Source organism: Lactuca sativa, chromosome 5 (genome assembly GCF_002870075.4).
Source record: "Lactuca sativa cultivar Salinas chromosome 5, Lsat_Salinas_v11, whole genome shotgun sequence".
NCBI classification, from domain to species: domain Eukaryota; kingdom Viridiplantae; phylum Streptophyta; class Magnoliopsida; order Asterales; family Asteraceae; genus Lactuca; species Lactuca sativa.
Window position 1 is genome coordinate 70,381,197 of NC_056627.2, and position 16,776 is coordinate 70,397,972.

Genomic DNA, 16,776 nt, shown 5'->3' on the forward strand with positions numbered 1-16,776 from the left:
CAAACAGATGAAATGTAGTAACAAACAACATAATATGGTTCCAATCAACCATTGGGTTGGAATACCCCATGCCCTTCAACCAGTGGGTTGAAATGCCAACATATTATAGGTCCAATCAACCATCAGGTTGGAATACCCTAAGCCTTTAACCATCGGGTTGGAATGCCAACATAATATGGGTCCAATTAAACATTGGGTTGGAATACCCCATGTCCTCAACCATCGTGTTGGAATGCCAACATACAATGGGTCAAATCAACCCTCGGGTTGGAATGCCCCATGCCCTCAACCATTGGGTTGGAGTGCCAACATACTATGGGTCCAATCAACCATCGAGTTTGAATACCACATGCCTTCAACCATCAGGCTAGAATGACAACATAATATGGGTCCAATCATCTTCGAGATGGAATACCCTTGGGCCCTTTCAACAATCGGGTTGGTATGCCCTGGCCTTTGGGCTTAAGCACAAAGTAGTGAAGCCTCAGCCACTAACCAAACATGTACACATATAACAGATAATCATATAATAGTCTACAGTCAATGAAACAGATTGTTGCACCTTGTTCTTGGTACGTATTTATTTTTATTAATTATATTAAATCTTGTATTTTGCCCTTCGACTTGGCGAGTTGAAGGACCAACTTGCCACGTAGAAGCGGGATGGGACGCGGGGTTTAAGCGATGGACTCGACGAGTCGGACCCCGGACTCAACGAGTAGACATTGTCTGGAAAAAAAACCCTAATATGAGGGTTTGCACCCTATTTAATCATCTCTTTCAGCCACCACTCATCCCTATTGCTCCTAGGAACCCTCCATAGCAAACCATAAACGTTTTGGGGCAAGATCTAAAGCTTTTGAGTGATTGTTGTGGGTTTTGACCTCAAAGAAGAAGGAAGAGCATAGAAGGATCAAGAGGGGACTGAAGGATTCAATTTTGGTTCTTCATTTGCAGTTCATTGAAGGTAAAAAGTTGTTAACTTTCTCACTCATTTGTTAGAACCCTCTTTGGGGAGATTTAGGGCTTTTATAAGCCATTTTTGGTGGCCAACCATGTTTGCAAACATGGTTGGGGGTTAAAGCTTCTGAATCACGTCATTAAAGGGGTCACTAGGCAGATTTAGGTTGCTTTTGCACCCATGAAAGGTCCCATGCATCATAGGAGCTTGTGTTATGTCTTTTTGAGCTCAAAATCCCATGCAAGCACGTAGAGTTTGTAACTTTACGTGCTAGGTCGATTGTAGATGCTTGGATCTATCTTTTGATCAAAGTTTGTACATCAGAAATCGAAGATTTAGAGTGAGGACTTGACCGACTTGGCGAGTCCATTCCTGGGACTCGACAAGTCCGAAGCTTTGAGTCCCATGTCTGTTGAGGGTCAAGGAAACCAGTTGAGTGTTAGAAAGGTTGTAATCGGACAGAAAGAGTGACCCAGCGCATTGGACGTAATTTTAGATCTGGAGTTCATGGGACTCGATGAGTACTAGAACAGACTCGGCAAGTCCAAGGCAATCCTTTTAAGATTAAAGATGAACTCGACGAGTTGTTCATACAACTCGGCGAGTCGAGGACATGACTTGTTCATCAGATGAAGATGGACTCGGCGAGTCAGATGAGTTTCATGCGATGTTCATATGAGAAAGGAACTCGTCGATTCGATGCCAAACTCGATGACTCGAGACGTGGATAAGGACGAGTAAAGGGTGAGGGACTCAGCGAGTTGACGGCCCAACTCGGCGAATCGGGTCAACTTGAAGTGGACTTTGACTGGACTTGGACTTTTTAGGGTTGTACGTGCTGTGTGTTGACTTGAAAGTTGTTGTGTAGGGATCGAGGAGTCGTAGGGAGTCGACTTGTGAGCCAAGCATAATTCAACCATTGCACGACATTGAGGTGAGTTACCTTCCAGTAGGGGTGGGTCTAAGGCCACCATGTCGACCGACCAAAAAGGGGTATTTAGAAGATAATGGTATTTGTGATAATTATCTTGGTCTGGTTATGTGTTGGTTATGAAATTTATCTAGATGATATTTTATGTGTATAGTAGGGATTAGTTTCCATGACAGTGGTCCTAGGACTCAAGGGTAGGTCAGTACCCGGATATGCCTGACTGTATGCTTATATTTGTTGATTGTATGCTAGTGGCAGTGGGTGAAATAGTCCCCAGTTAACGGTTGAAAGATACCGATGATGGATACCGGTTGAAAGATACCGATGTTGATTACCGGTTGGAAGATACCGATGAGGGTTACCGGTGGAAGGATACCGATGAGGGTTACTGGTTGAAAGATACCGATGAAGGTTACCAGTTGAAAGATACCGACGATATCGTATGGTATGTGGTATGATGGGGGAACTCACTAAGCTTGGTGCTTACAGTTTTGGTTTTGGTTTCAGGTACCTCTTTGTCGAAGGGGAAGGAGCCAGCGGTGTAGCAGCGCATCACACACACACACATGGTTTCCGTAAGGAGTTTTTGGGACTGTACTCTGATTTTCATTACTTTTGATGTTATGGTTTGGGACACAACAATATGATTTTGTAACGTGTTGTTCATTTAACAATATTTTGGTAAAAATGTTTATGGAATTGTTAATTCAAAAATGAAATTTTTGGCCTTTAAAATTGGGTCATTACAAGTTGCTATCAGAGCCTTGGTTTGAGGGATTCGGACACACCCTAGGGGGTGTCTGGACTCAAACCGAGGGACTTAAAGATTTTTACAAGAAAAATGGTTTTCTAAAATCTAAATTGAGAAATTTTAAGAAAGACGAAGTGTGTGATGCGTGCGACCGGTCGTGCTCAAGTAAGTTTTCCCCAAGATACCCATAGTTATTATGTTATGTTATATGGTTTGATTCATAGAACTGCATGTTAGAATAGGACTAAGGATCTAGGAAAATTCCTTGTGTGCCTGATATATGATTCTGAAAATTGCATGCTAGTTAGGGATAAGGATCTAGGAAGGATGCCTTATGTGCCTGTTGTATGAGTTGTATGCAACGACTGTTTAGTCAGCAGTGGGATGGACTGTGTAGGTTATGCCTGGTTTGGTTACACAATGCATGAATGTTGCTTGCTTTGTGCTATGGGGGTTCTGGCCAGCTCCAACTAACCAAGGAGCGGATATGTAAAAGTATCCGCAAGCTAGTTAGGGGGGGGGGGTAGTAGGGACTCCTAGTGCAGCTGATGGCAGAGAGTAGGTCGGAGAGTGCCCTAAGGAAGCCTAGGATGAGGTCAGTGGAAAGGGTATCGGTAAAAGGAACTTGGTGAACTCTAGGTAATCCTTGAGGACAGTACAGATAGATGTGGAAGGTAGTATGAGCCCGTACTACTGAAAGTGAGACCTCTAAAAGTATATGTGACACTGACATTCGTATGTTTATTTTTGAGAATGGTGGTCAAGCGAGATGGAGCAGGAGGTTCAGGATCTGGGTCAGGATCGGGCTCGGGGGCAGGATCCGAGTATGTGGATGATGGGTTGCGTGAGTTTATCGCATCCAAGATCACGAGGGGTATCCTTGATGCGACGCCGGTTATATTCGGGTCGATCAAGGAGGGGATCATTGAGCTGATGAAGGATCGCCTCAGGGCGTTCCGGAGTGACATGGCGATCAGCCATTCAGGACCACACACACTGTCCTTTAAGGACTTCAGAGGGAGTGGTGCACCGGATTTCCATGGGGTGAAGAACCCCATTGCTGCTAGGAGATGGATCGTGGACATTGAGTCTGTGCAGCTAACGAGCTTCTGCCTGGAAGGGTCGAAGGTTCGTTTTGTTGCAGGGTGTTTGAGAGACAGGGCCAGAGATTGGTGGGAGTCAGTTGGTGACTCTCTGGGAACCTTGACTGTTGAGGCTATGACCTGGTCAGACTTTGTGACCAGGTTCAGGGCGGAGTTTGTGCCAGCTGTGGAGCTGCAGCAGCTGGCCAAGGAATTCTTGGATATGAGACAGACTACAGAGACTGTGGAGAAGATCACCACCAAGTTCTGAGAGAGGGCATTGCTAGTGCCCCCGTATGTGGGTGGTGAAGACATGAAGAGGACCCGCTACCATGACATGCTACGAGCTGACATCTGGGAGCATGTCAGTTTCTCGGCTTGCCCTACTCTGGATTCCTTGATCGCCAGGGCTAGGGAGAGGAGATTGATTTGGAACACATACGGAAGAGGAAGGTAGCGGAGGGGCTGACGACAGGGGCTTCGGGGAAGAAGCCCAAGGGACCCGATGGTAGGCCAAAAGGCCAATCAGGGCGGGACCGCTGTAGGAAATGCCGTCGGTCACATGAGGGAGCTTGTCGCACTAGGCCGGGTTCAGGCTGCTATAAGTGCGACAAGGTTGTGCATTTTGGCAAGGATTGTACTGCCCCTACTCCTGCAATACAGATGTCAGACCTGATTTGGTTTCATTGCAATCAGAAGGACCATGAAAAGGCCAATTGCCCTAGATTGACAGCAGCAGCGGCGCCGGCAGTGGCGCCGACTCTAGCAACAGGACGGGTTGTGGATGGCCGGAAGGCCAAGTTGGAGGCTCCATTGGTTCGGAGCCGAGCGTTTCAGGTGACAGCCGGGGAGGCACACGCTGCACCCGATGTGGTGACGGGTATGATTTCTTATCTTTATGTTTTTATAGTATGTCGTTGTGATTTTGATATATTATGTGCCTTGTTTAGGATCGTTTCATGTGAATGGTATCCCAATTCATGTGTTGTTTGATTCGGTTGCCACCTGATCATTTGTCTCTCTTGCGCTTAGCAAGAAGTTTCCGGAGTCTTCGGGCATGTTGGATTGCCCTCTAGAGGTCGAGATTGCGGACGAACGGTCGGTACGAGTATCGGAAGTCTATCGGGATTGTGTTTTGAGGTTAATCGATGAACGTTACCTAGTAGACTATGTTCCTATTCCGTTGAGGGCGACAAGGTGATTATAGGCATGGATTGGTTGACCCCAAATGGGGAAGTGATAGATTGCGCACATCAACTGGTTTGGATCAGAACCCCAAGTGGGGGAGAGTTGGTAGTTCAGGGCGAGAGGCCACAACAATGGCCAGCGGTATGTTCAGTAGCGAGAGCTAGGCGTTACCTTCGGCAAGGTTACACAGGATATGTCGCCTATGTTATGGACACCTGGGAGGCGGGTAAGGCTACAGTGGGAGATGTGTCTGTGGTGTGTGAGCTACGGACGTATTCCCGGAGGAGTTGCCTGGGATACCTCCGGAGAGGCAGGTGGGCTTCAAGATCAACCTAGTCCCTGGTGCGGCTCCGATAGCCAAGGCACCGTATCGGCTGGCTCCTCCTGAGATGCAGGAGTTGTCTACATAGCTGTAGGAGTTGTTAGACAAGGGGTTCATTAGACCGATCAGTTCACCCTGGGGAGCCCCGATTCTGTTTGTGAAGAAGAAAGACGGGTCGCACCGGATGTGTATAGATTATCGGGAGCTGAATAAGATGATGGTGAAGAACTGTTACCCACTCCCGAGGATTGATGACCCCTTTGATCAGCTACAGGGAGCATCTTGGTTCTCCAAGATCGATTTGCGTTCAGGATACCATCAAATGAGGGTCAGAGAGGAGGATGTGAAGAAGACTGCGTTTCGGACGTGCTAGGGTCATTACGAGTTTGTGGTGATGCCCTTCGGGCTCATCAATGCTTCTTCCGTATTCATGGACCTCATGAACCGCGTGTGTAGACCGATGTTAGACCGGTCGGTGATAGTGTTTATTGATGATATCTTGGTTTATTCCAAGACGCAGAGGGAGCATGAGGAGCATCTGCGAGAGGTTCTGGAGATCTTGAGGAAGGAGAACTTGTATGCTAAGTTCTCCAAGTGTGAGTTCTGGTTGCGCGAGGTGCAATTTCTTGGGCACCTCGTCAACCAGAACGGAATTTCGGTAGATCCGGACAAGGTGGAGGCCATGATGAGGTGGGAGATTCCGAAGTCTCCATCTAAGATTCGGAGTTTCCTAGGATTAGCCGACTACTATCGGAGATTCATCCAGGATTTCTCCAAGATAGTCGTGCCCCTGACTAGGCTAATAATGAAAGTCGTGGTCCTTCGTTGGCGGCGTGAGCAACAGAATGCGTTCGACACACTGAGACATACATTGTTTGAGGCGCCAATCATAGCCCTGCCGGAGGGCATGGAGGATTTTGTTGTGTACTGCTATGCGTCCATCTCGGGTTTGGGTGCAGTATTGATGCAAAGAGGGAATGTCATTGCTCACGCTTCGAGGCAGCTGAAGCCTCACGAGGCGAACTACCCGACACATCATTTGTAGTTGCGGGTTGTTGTATTCGCCCTCAAGATTTAGCGTCATTACCTCTATGGGGTCCGATGTACCATCTACACGGACCACAAAAGTTTGAGGTACCTCATGGATCAGCCGAATTTAAACATGAGGCAGCATCAGTGGTTGGACATGGAGAAGGATTATGATTGCGAGATCCTCTACCATATGGGGAAGGCCAATGTGGTGGCCGACGCGCTTAGCCGCAAGGCATCACCGATTAGGATGTCTGCTTGAGGATGACAGTGGTGACTCCGTTGTTGGATTGGATTCGGGAGGCCCAACGGGAAGCCGTGAAGGAGGAACATCGGAAGGGAAAGCGGATAGTGGGGCAAGTTTCCTCCTTCGACTACGACAGCCGAGGGCTATTGACATTACTGATGGGTTTTAGCCATAAGAACTTTCCTATGTGCGCATGCAAAACCCTAATGCTTGGATCTAGGCTTTGTAATTAAACATGCTTTGAATCCAAGACTTCTAATGACTATTTAGGAATAAGAACATTGTTAAAACAGATCTACAATCATACCTTTGAATTCCTTGTTTGATCTTGTTGTCTTGGAGCTTCTAGAGTCACAATTGTCACTCCTCTAATGGCTTACAAACACCAAATAGCAAGGAGGGTGATTTGGGAGAGAGGAGAGGGGAGGAAATCGGCCAGGGTTTCTATACTTTTTATGAAGTTCCGATTTCCTTATGCCATAGGGTCTATTTATACTTGTAGACTTCTTAAGGGTTACAACCTAAACCCTAATTGGATAATCTTCTCTTAAGGCTATCCAAATCCATTCCTTAGATAACCCCTTGGACGATTTGAAGCTATCCCAAGCTTCTAGAATCCGTCCAATACATATCTATATGGATTTACAGTCTAAAGTTTAACTATCAAACAATTGACAGTTTATACCCTCTTATTTAATTAATCTCTTTAAGTCACCAAATTAATTCCAATTAATTCTATGACTTATATTAATCAAATAACAATATATTATTCTTTATATTATTCTCATAATATACTAATAATATTTACTCTCTCTTAATAAATCATCCTATCAAGTTGCTATGGTGAAGGCAACCCAAAAGGACCATGCACAACCGGATCAAATACTTGCCTAATATAGTTGCAGCCTTAGACACTATTTCAACAGTCTCCCACTTGGATAAGTCTAGTAACTATATGCACAAGTACAATTCGGTTTGCAATCGAAGCTCTCAAAGACGCTGTCAAACTCTGATCTAATCAATCTTGTCCTTTAGATAAGGGATCGTACAGTCCTCTGTTAGATATCATGCTGACAATCCTATGGAATGGTTAGTCAAGCATTTAGGTTTCTCGATCTCTGATTTATTTGACATAGAACTTAATCGAACACATCAATTTAGTTTTGACCGGGCCCGGCACATAAGTCAAATCAAATCATCGAGCGGCTGAGATATCTCTTCTACCCTCTTAGGATAAAATTTACAGATAAACTTCGACTTATATGCATTTACTTATTCATTAATCAACTATACACAACAATGCGTTTTATAACACCGAGTTACTGATGCGTTTTCGCATTATCAATGTACAATCAATTAACAAATAACAAACCATATATCTAGGTTTTAAGACTATATGATATTATCGTCTTGTGATCCCCCTTTTATATCATATTCCATAAGGTGATCGATTCCAGCAAGCACGGGTTTATTCCAATGCTCAAAACCAATTCATAAGCACTCGTGAACGTCGCAGCAACCCTTTGCTATGTCTAATACCATTTAGACAATCTACGCACCAATTCATGACAATCTTCATTCATATCTACTTCCAACACATGAACGATTGTGGACAATTTGAATAATTCGATTATTCATAATAAACTCAATTATTCTGGACGTCAAAACATGCAAAGTGAAACAATAGTTAAACAATTAACATAAGATAGTAACATTACTCATAAATAAAACTCCTTTATTTAATCATCAAAATGTTAATTACATTTATCTATTACACGTTTCTAATACTATCTAATCTACGCTAATATCATCCTTCAACCCAATACTCCTAGCATGCTGCAAGTGCTTAACCCTACTCAGTCCCTTCGTAAGCGGATCTGCTGGGTTATCTTCTTATGATATCCTCTTTACTACGAGTTGTCCTTCTTCTACACGATGTCTAATGAAGTGATATTTTCTGTCGATATGTCTTGATCTACCATGATCCCTCGGTTCCTTGGTCAAGGCAACCACTCCTTCGTTATCACAAAAAATCTCCATGGGCTCCTTTATGGCGGGTACAACTCCAAGATCACCGATGAAGTTCTTCAGCCATATTGCCTCCTTCGACACTTCGCTCGCTGCAATGTACTTTGATTCGCACGTAGAATCAGCTACGGTTTCCTTCTTGGAACTTTTCCAAGTCACTGCTCCTCCATTCAGGGTAAAGACCCAGCCCGACTGCGAACGGCAGTTGTCCCTGTCGGTCTGAAAGCTGGCGTCACTGTACCCTCGCACCTTTAAGTCATCACTCCCTCCAAGAACTAAGAACCATTCCTTCGTCCTCCGAAGGTACTTAAGGATATTCTTAACCGCAATCCAATGGGCTCTGTCAGGGTTCCCTTGATGTCTACTGACCATGCTCAAAGCAAAGGCTACATCAGGGCGAGTACAAGTCATAACATACATGATTGAGCCAACTGCGGAAGCGTATGGTACTCGGCTCATTTCTGCTATTTCTGCTTCGGTACTCGGACTTTGAGTCTTACTTAATTTGGCATTACTTTGTATCGGTAATTCTCCCTTCTTCGAGTTTTCCATACTAAAATGTTTTAGTACCTTATCTAAGTAAGTGTTCTGACTAAGTCCTATTAGTCTCTTATTTCGCTCTCTCACTATCCTTATTCCCAAAATATAAGAAGCCTCTCCGAGGTCCTTCATAGCGAAGCACTTCCCAAGCCAGGACTTAACCTCCTGTAGAGTCGGGACGTCGTTTCCTATGAGTAGAATGTCGTCGACATACAGAACGAGGAAGCTTACTATACTCCCACTGGCTTTGACATATACACATGATTCATCTTCGCTTCGTACAAATCCAAACTCTTTGACTTTCTCATCGAAGCAAAGATTCCATCTGCAAGACGCTTGCTTAAGTCCATAAATGGACTTTTCAAGCTTGCACACTCTATTTGGATGCTTCGGATCGACAAAACCCTCTGGCTGAGCCATGTAAACATCCTCAGCCAACTTCCCATTAAGGAAAGCGGTTTTGACATCCATTTGCCAAATCTCATAATCATGAAATGCGGCAATGGCTAGCATCACTCTAATAGAATTTATCTTCGCAACTGGTGAGAAGGTCTCATCATAGTCAACTCCGAGAGTTTGAGTAAAGCCCTTCGCAACCAATCGCGCTTTATATGTGTGTACGTTCCCATCTATCATACATGGATTGGAACTCTCTATTCATTGCCTCTTTCCATTTTGCAGACTCCGGGCCTGCCATGGCTTCCTTATAGCTATTAGGTTCATCAAGATTTATTAGTGTACCATCACTATAATACGTGTCCCCTTCGGTAATAATATGAAAACCATGAAACTGGGGTAGAACTCTAACTCTATCGGAACGTCTAAGAGGTAAGGATTCGTCAATCGATTCAACCGGAGTTTCCTCCTCGGGTTGAGTGCCAGCGGTAGAGGTTCCTTCATCTATCAACTCTTGAATCTCTTCAAGTTCGATTTGCCTCCCACTGTCTCCTTGGCCTATGAGTTCTTGCTCTCGGAAAACTCCTCTCCTCGCAACGAAGACAACATTGTCCTTCGGTCTGTAGAAGAGATATCCAAAGGATGTCTGCGGGTAGCCGATGAAAATACATCGCTCACTTCGAGGTTCGAGCTTGTCGTGAGTATCTCGTCTTACGAAAGCCTCGCAACCCCAAACTTTGATATGTGCCAACGAGGGAGCTTTCCCTGTCCACATCTCGTGAAGTGTTTTGGCAACCTTCTTAGTAGGGACTCGGTTAAGGATATGGGCGGCAGTCTCTAAGGCATACCCCCAAAAAGAGATTGGTAGTGAAGCACGACTCATCATAGAGCGAACCATATCCAATAAGGTTCGATTACGCCTTTCTGCCACACCATTCAACTGCGGTGTCCTAGGAGGCGTCTATTGCGAAACTATTCCACACTCCTTGAGATAATCGTGGAATTCAAGACTTAGGTACTCTCCTCCTTGATCGGATCGAAGCATCTTGATTTTCCTGCCCAATTGAGTCTCCACTTCATTCTTGAACTCTTTGAACTTTTCAAAGGTTTCTGACTTTTGCTTGATTAAATAGATATACCCATATCTACTATAATCATCGGTATAAGTCACGTAGAAGCGGTTCCCATCCTTCGTGGTTGATCTAAACGGTCCACATACATCGGTATGTATTAGGTCCAATAGACCCTCACCCCTTTCACACGTACTCGTGAAGGGTGATTTAGTCATCTTTCCAAGTAAACAAGACTCGCACGTGTCATCTTCCCTAAGGCCGAATGACTCCAACACTCCATCCTTTTGGAGTTGGGCTATGCGTTTCTTGTTGACATGTCCAAAACGACAATGCCACAAGGATGCTTTATCAATACTAGTGGAAGAATCTATATTCAAAACATCATTTCCTAAGTTATCAACAATCATAACAGTTTCATAAATTCCATTACATGGTATAGCTTCAAAGTAAAAGACACCATTTCGATAAGCCAAAATAGAACCATTCTCATTATTCAAAGAAAATCTAAAACCTTGTCTATATAAACCATGAAATGAAATGATGTTTCTAGCCATTTTTAGCGAATAGCAACAATTGTTCAAATCTAAACATAAATTATTCCTAAGCACTAAAGAATACACTCCAATCTTGGTCACAGGCGACGATCTTCTGTTCCCCATGATTAGATTGATTCTTCCTTGCTCCACATCCCTACTTCTTCTTAGTCCCTGCACATTAGAACAAATGTGGTAACTACAACCGGTATCAAGAACCCAAGAAATAGCATGATTAGAATCGTTAGATTTAATTGTGTATATACCTGCAAAAGATGGCTTGATCTTTCCTTCCTTGATGGCTTGCAGGTACTCTGGGCAGCTTCTCTTCCAATGTCCTATCTTGTGGCAGTGGTGGCACTCTGCCTCCTTAGGGTTAGGGCAGGGCTTAGCGGGATCAATTTTGGTCCCACTAGAAGAGGCACCATCTCGGGCTTTAACATTGCAATAGTTCTTAGATGAAGCCTTCCTCTTCTTTCCCTTTCCTTGACCAATAGACAAGACAGGAGCAAAGGTGGATTGGGAGTTGGTGCAACAGACTTGTCTTTGAAGTTGCTCTCAGCGACCCTCAAGAGACCTTGGAGTTTGCTTAGGGTGACCTCCTCTTTGTTCATGTGGTAGGTCATCCTAAATTGGTTGTACATCGGAGGCAAAGAGTGAAGCACCATGTCGATCGCCAAGTCTTCCCCAAAGTCAACATTTAACTTGCGAAGGCGGTCGACATACCTTTGCATCTTTTGCAGGTGCACGGTAAGAGATTCTCCATAACCCATCTTAGCAGAAATCATGTTGGGGAAAATATCATAACGCTCTTGTCTCGCGTTCTGGTGGTATCTCTCCAATAAGTCTTGATGCATCTCGTACGGGTACATGTCCTCGTAGGACTTTTGGAATTCGGAGTTCTTGGTGGCTATCATGATGCAATGTACCTTCGTTGCATCTCGCTCATGAGTTTCAAAAGCAGTAATTTCAGCCGGAGTATCAATTTCAGGGTTGATTTTCTCGAGCTTCTCATCGAGGACATACTCCTTATCCTCATAGCGAGCAATGGTGCAAATGTATCTTATCCATTCACTAAAGTTCGTTCCATCGAAGGTGACCTTTTGGCAAAGGCTCATCAACGTGAAAGAACTAGCAGCAACGTTGTTTGCGTTCGACATCTACAAATAGAAAGGACAAAGATAGATTAGAATATGAATCCCTAATTATCACCCAATAAGAAAAATTAGGGCTAGGATCCAACAACAACATTTACATATTAGAAAAGGGATGCCGTAATCTAACATGCAAATAAATTGAAGGTAAGTGAATGACGATTCACTAAGAGGGTGTTTGTTTTTTCTCTGCAGGTCTGCGTGACCTCTTCTGTCTGCGAGGCGCAGACCATGCGCAGACATAATGGTTTGCAGTCTGTTTTTTTTTCTGAAGTGCTCAGACATAAAAACGTCTGCGCGAGGTCTTCACCATACAGATATGGGATAGCATCTTCTAAAGTCTGCAAGCCTTTAACCTAAAAAGATACGCGTTTTTTTTTTGTTTCCACCTCCAGTCGTCGTCCAACCTCCCAGAAAAAACCCTCGATCGATTGTACTCTATCTTGCAGCGACCACCACCGTCGCAACCCTCCTCTCCGATCAAAACCATCGATCGCCGCCTTCCTCTCCGATCCGGCGTCCTCCGATTTTGCGACCGTCACGGTCGATTGCAGCAGCTAGCGAACAACAAGGTCACAACGACAACTTCAACTAGCGACCAATCTGGTTTGTCTTCACCTCTTTCTTTGATTGATTCACATCTTTGTTCAATTTCAATTTCAATTCATCTTGATTGATTCACATCTTGTTTGACCGATCATCTTGTTTGACCGATCAAAACCATCGCTGCCTTCCTCTCTCTCTCTCTCTCTGTCGATTTCAATTTCAATTCATCTTGTTTGAATCACATCTTTGTTCAATTTCTTGTTTGATTCACATCCTTGTTCAATTTCTTTTTCGATTCACATCCTTGTTTCACAGAAAATTGACAGCCGAATTCCCAGCAAATAGAAAATCTTACCTGTAAACAAATTGGATTTGTAAACAAATTGGATTTATATTTTTCTTTGACTGGAAGCCAATATACATAACTGTGAATCAAAAGATTTCATTTTCTCTTGTTGATTGTGATTGTTTATGTGTATATGATTTTTGATTGTGTATATGTATATGATAGTGTATATGTATATGATTGTTGATTGTGATTGTTTATGTGTATATGAGTTTTGGTTGTGTATATATATACATATATATATATATATATGATTATTGATTGTGTATATTTATATGATAGTGTATATGTATATGATTGTTGATTTTGTATGTATATGATAGAAAGCATCAAAAAGAGTCATAAGTTTTGTTTATTTGATAGAAGTAAAGTTTTTGTCGTTAAAGTGAAGTTTATTTGATTTATAAAGTTTTTTAGAAAACTTTGAATTAAAACACTCTAATTGAGGTTATTTATAATTGAATAAAAAGTTTCACATTATTGTGATTGAAAATAAAACAAAATTACAAATTTGTCGTGAAAATAAAAACTTTTTCTTGAAATAATGATGTTACTTGTTGACTGTTTATTGTTATTTGGTTATTAGAGATGGGAGAAAAACAACAATGGACCAATGAGCATTTAAAATGCTTATTGGATACTTGTATTGAAGAAGTAGAGAGTGTTGGTAAAAAAAGGATTGAGTTTGCAGAAAGATTCATGGATAAGGCTTGGAAGAGTTCTTAAGGAGAAATTTGGGGTTGAGTTGACTCCAAAACAAATGAAAAACGCATATGACAATCTGAAAGCCAAATACACTGGATGGGTATATTTAAAAAAACAAAACCGGTAATATATACAATTCTCAAACAAACACTTTTAATTTAACAGCCGAGGAGTGAGATGATTTTAAGAAGGTACATATACATTAATATACAATAATATATACATACATATATATATATATATATATATATATATATATATATATATATATATATATATATATAACATTTACGTTTGAAGTTGCCAAATATTCTTATACTATTTCTTGTTACATTTGGGTTTAGGGGCATCCGAAAGCTGCTTCTTTGAGAACAATTCCACTGCCTTTTCCAGATCTTTGTGCACGTCTTTTTGATGGAAATAGTGCTACTGGTAATTTTAGGAGTTACTCAACCCAATCATCATTAGTAGCTGGCGCATCCTCCTGTCGTGTTCCACCACTTCAGATCACCGCCACCCCTTTTGATGCAATGGATGATGATGGTGTTGACACTTCTCATCATGAGCCACCACCTTCTGCTGCTTCACCTTGTGCAGCTTCACCTTCTGCTGCTTCACCTTCTGCTGGTTCACCATATACTCTTACACCATCCGGTAACCCCAACAAAAGGGCGAAACCCTCAACTCCTGTAGCTCCTAGTGCCTCACCGTCTGCTTCTTCACCTGATGGAACTTCTGTTACTACTGACAATTTAGCATTTGAAATGAAGAAAGCTCTACAAAGTTTGACTAAAGGGTATACAATTCCTCAGTGTTTAGAGAAGTTAGAGGTCCTTCAGTTAGGCCCTACAGATCCTTTACGCTTTGTCGCATATCATATTTTTGGAGGAACCATGAACATGAGAGAGATGTGGATGCATTTGCCCGATGTTCCCGAGATATTACGAGGGTGGCTTGAGATGACGGGTACCAGTTTAGGAGTTTTGAAGGATGGGAAGATTTTTCGATGATTTTCTAGTGTTGAAAGTATTTGTTATGTCTTTTTGCCCTTGTTGGAACTACTTTGTTAAATGTTTTTGCCTTTGTTGGAACTATTTTGTTAGGTTCCTTTTGCCCTTGTTGGAACTACTTTGTTAAATGTTTTTGCCTTTGTTGGAACTATTTTGTTAGGTCTTTTTGCCCTTGTTGGTACTTGAAATATGATTAATGGAATGTTTATTTGATACTTGAAATATGGTTTATGTAATGTTATTTTGGCTTGAAATATGATAAATGGAATGTTTATTTGATACTTGAAATATGGTTTATGTAATGTTATTTTGGCTTGAAATATGATAAACGGAATGTTTATTTGATACTTGAAATATGGTTTATGTAATGTTTTTTAAAGTTCTACTTTGTTGATTTTAGGTTCATATGGATCACGATCAAAAGTAACTTCTCGTAATTCTAATGTACCTATACATCCGTTATTTTTGGAAGAGGGGTGTGAAACGATTGCGGGATAATGATTCAGAAATGACGGGACACGAATACACATTGGAGTTATTACACCGTAATCGTTTACAATGTGTTGAAGTATTACGCATGTCCCATGAATCTTTTGTACGACTATGTGCTCATTTTAGAGCAAATTACTCATTAAAGGACAGCAAACATGTATCAGTTGAGGAAAAGATGGCTATGTTTTTGATGACGATCTGACATAATCAACGTTACATGATTATCAAGCGGAGATTTCAACACTCGAAGCAAACAATTCATAATTTTTTTTATGAAGTGTTGGAAAAAATGATGCTTTTCGCACAAGATGTTATAGTACCAACATCTTTTAATCCGAATCCAAACATTCCAGGACATAATAGGAGGCTACGAAGGGTTTTCAAAGGAGCAGTTGGTGCACTTGATGGCACTTTGATACATGCTGTTGTCCCTGCTAAGAAACAAGACTTATATAGAAGTAGGGGAAAGGGAGATTGCTACCAAAACATATTGGCAATTTGTGACTTCAATATGATTTTTACATTTGTTGTGACCGGGTGGGAAGGGGTAGCGCATGACTCTAGAATATTATCAGAAGCAGTAGCCGATCCACAAGCATCATTCCCGTTTCCACCACCAGGTAAATTTTTGTTTTTTTTTTTAAATATTTTTATTTTAATTTGAAAATTGATTAGTGTTTTGCATTTTTTTCAGACAAATATTATCTTTGTGATGCCGCGTATGCACACTCGAGGATTTATGGCCCCTTATTGTAATGTGAGGTATTGGCTTGGAGATTTTCGTCAAAGACGTGCATTGACCAATAAAGAAAAATTTAACCATGGACATGCAAAACTTCGGAATGTCATTGAGCGTGCTTTTGGTGTTTTGAAAGCACGCTTCCCTATATTGAAGAGGATGGCACCATTCCCGTTTGTGACACAAAGAAACATTGCCATGGCATGCTTCGCACTTCATAATTATATAAGGAAAGAAGGATTGAGTGATGAGTATTTCGCACGATACGATGAACCCAATGTCCCGTTTCGAAATAACAATGTGGCCATTGATGATGATGAAGACGGGATTCCAACACATGTTACTGCAGCAGACCGTGAATATATGACTCAGTTACATGATGAAATTGCTGATCAGTTGATGCACAATATAGATTGAATTGTTTTAAATGAAATTGTTGTTGTAAAACATTTTTTTTATTGTATGACTAATTTAGTTGCTTGAATTTTATTTTCAATGTTATAAGACTATTATTATTAAAATTTTGGTGTTGAAAAATCATTAAGTTTGTAAAATAATTTTATTTAAAATTCAGTTTATTTCAGCAGCCTGCAGACGTTAAAAAACAAACAGTCTTCTTATTGCAAACTGTAGACGTTTGGTCCACCTCTTCTGCTGCAGAGGCTTGCAAATGTGGTCCGCAGACTGCAGACATTTTGGCTTC

The 16,776-nt window shown here is 42.0% G+C and overlaps 1 protein-coding gene across 1 annotated transcript; it reads left to right on the forward strand.

Moving 5' to 3' along the window:
* Window positions 1–15,623: 15,623 nt before the first annotated feature.
* Window positions 15,624–16,490, forward strand: LOC128134136 (uncharacterized). Its single transcript, XM_052771587.1, has 3 exons — window positions 15,624–15,954; window positions 16,029–16,053; window positions 16,097–16,490. Exons 1-3 carry the CDS (start codon window positions 15,624–15,626, stop codon window positions 16,488–16,490), a joined length of 750 nt encoding a protein of 249 aa, XP_052627547.1.
* Window positions 16,491–16,776: the final 286 nt, after the last annotated feature.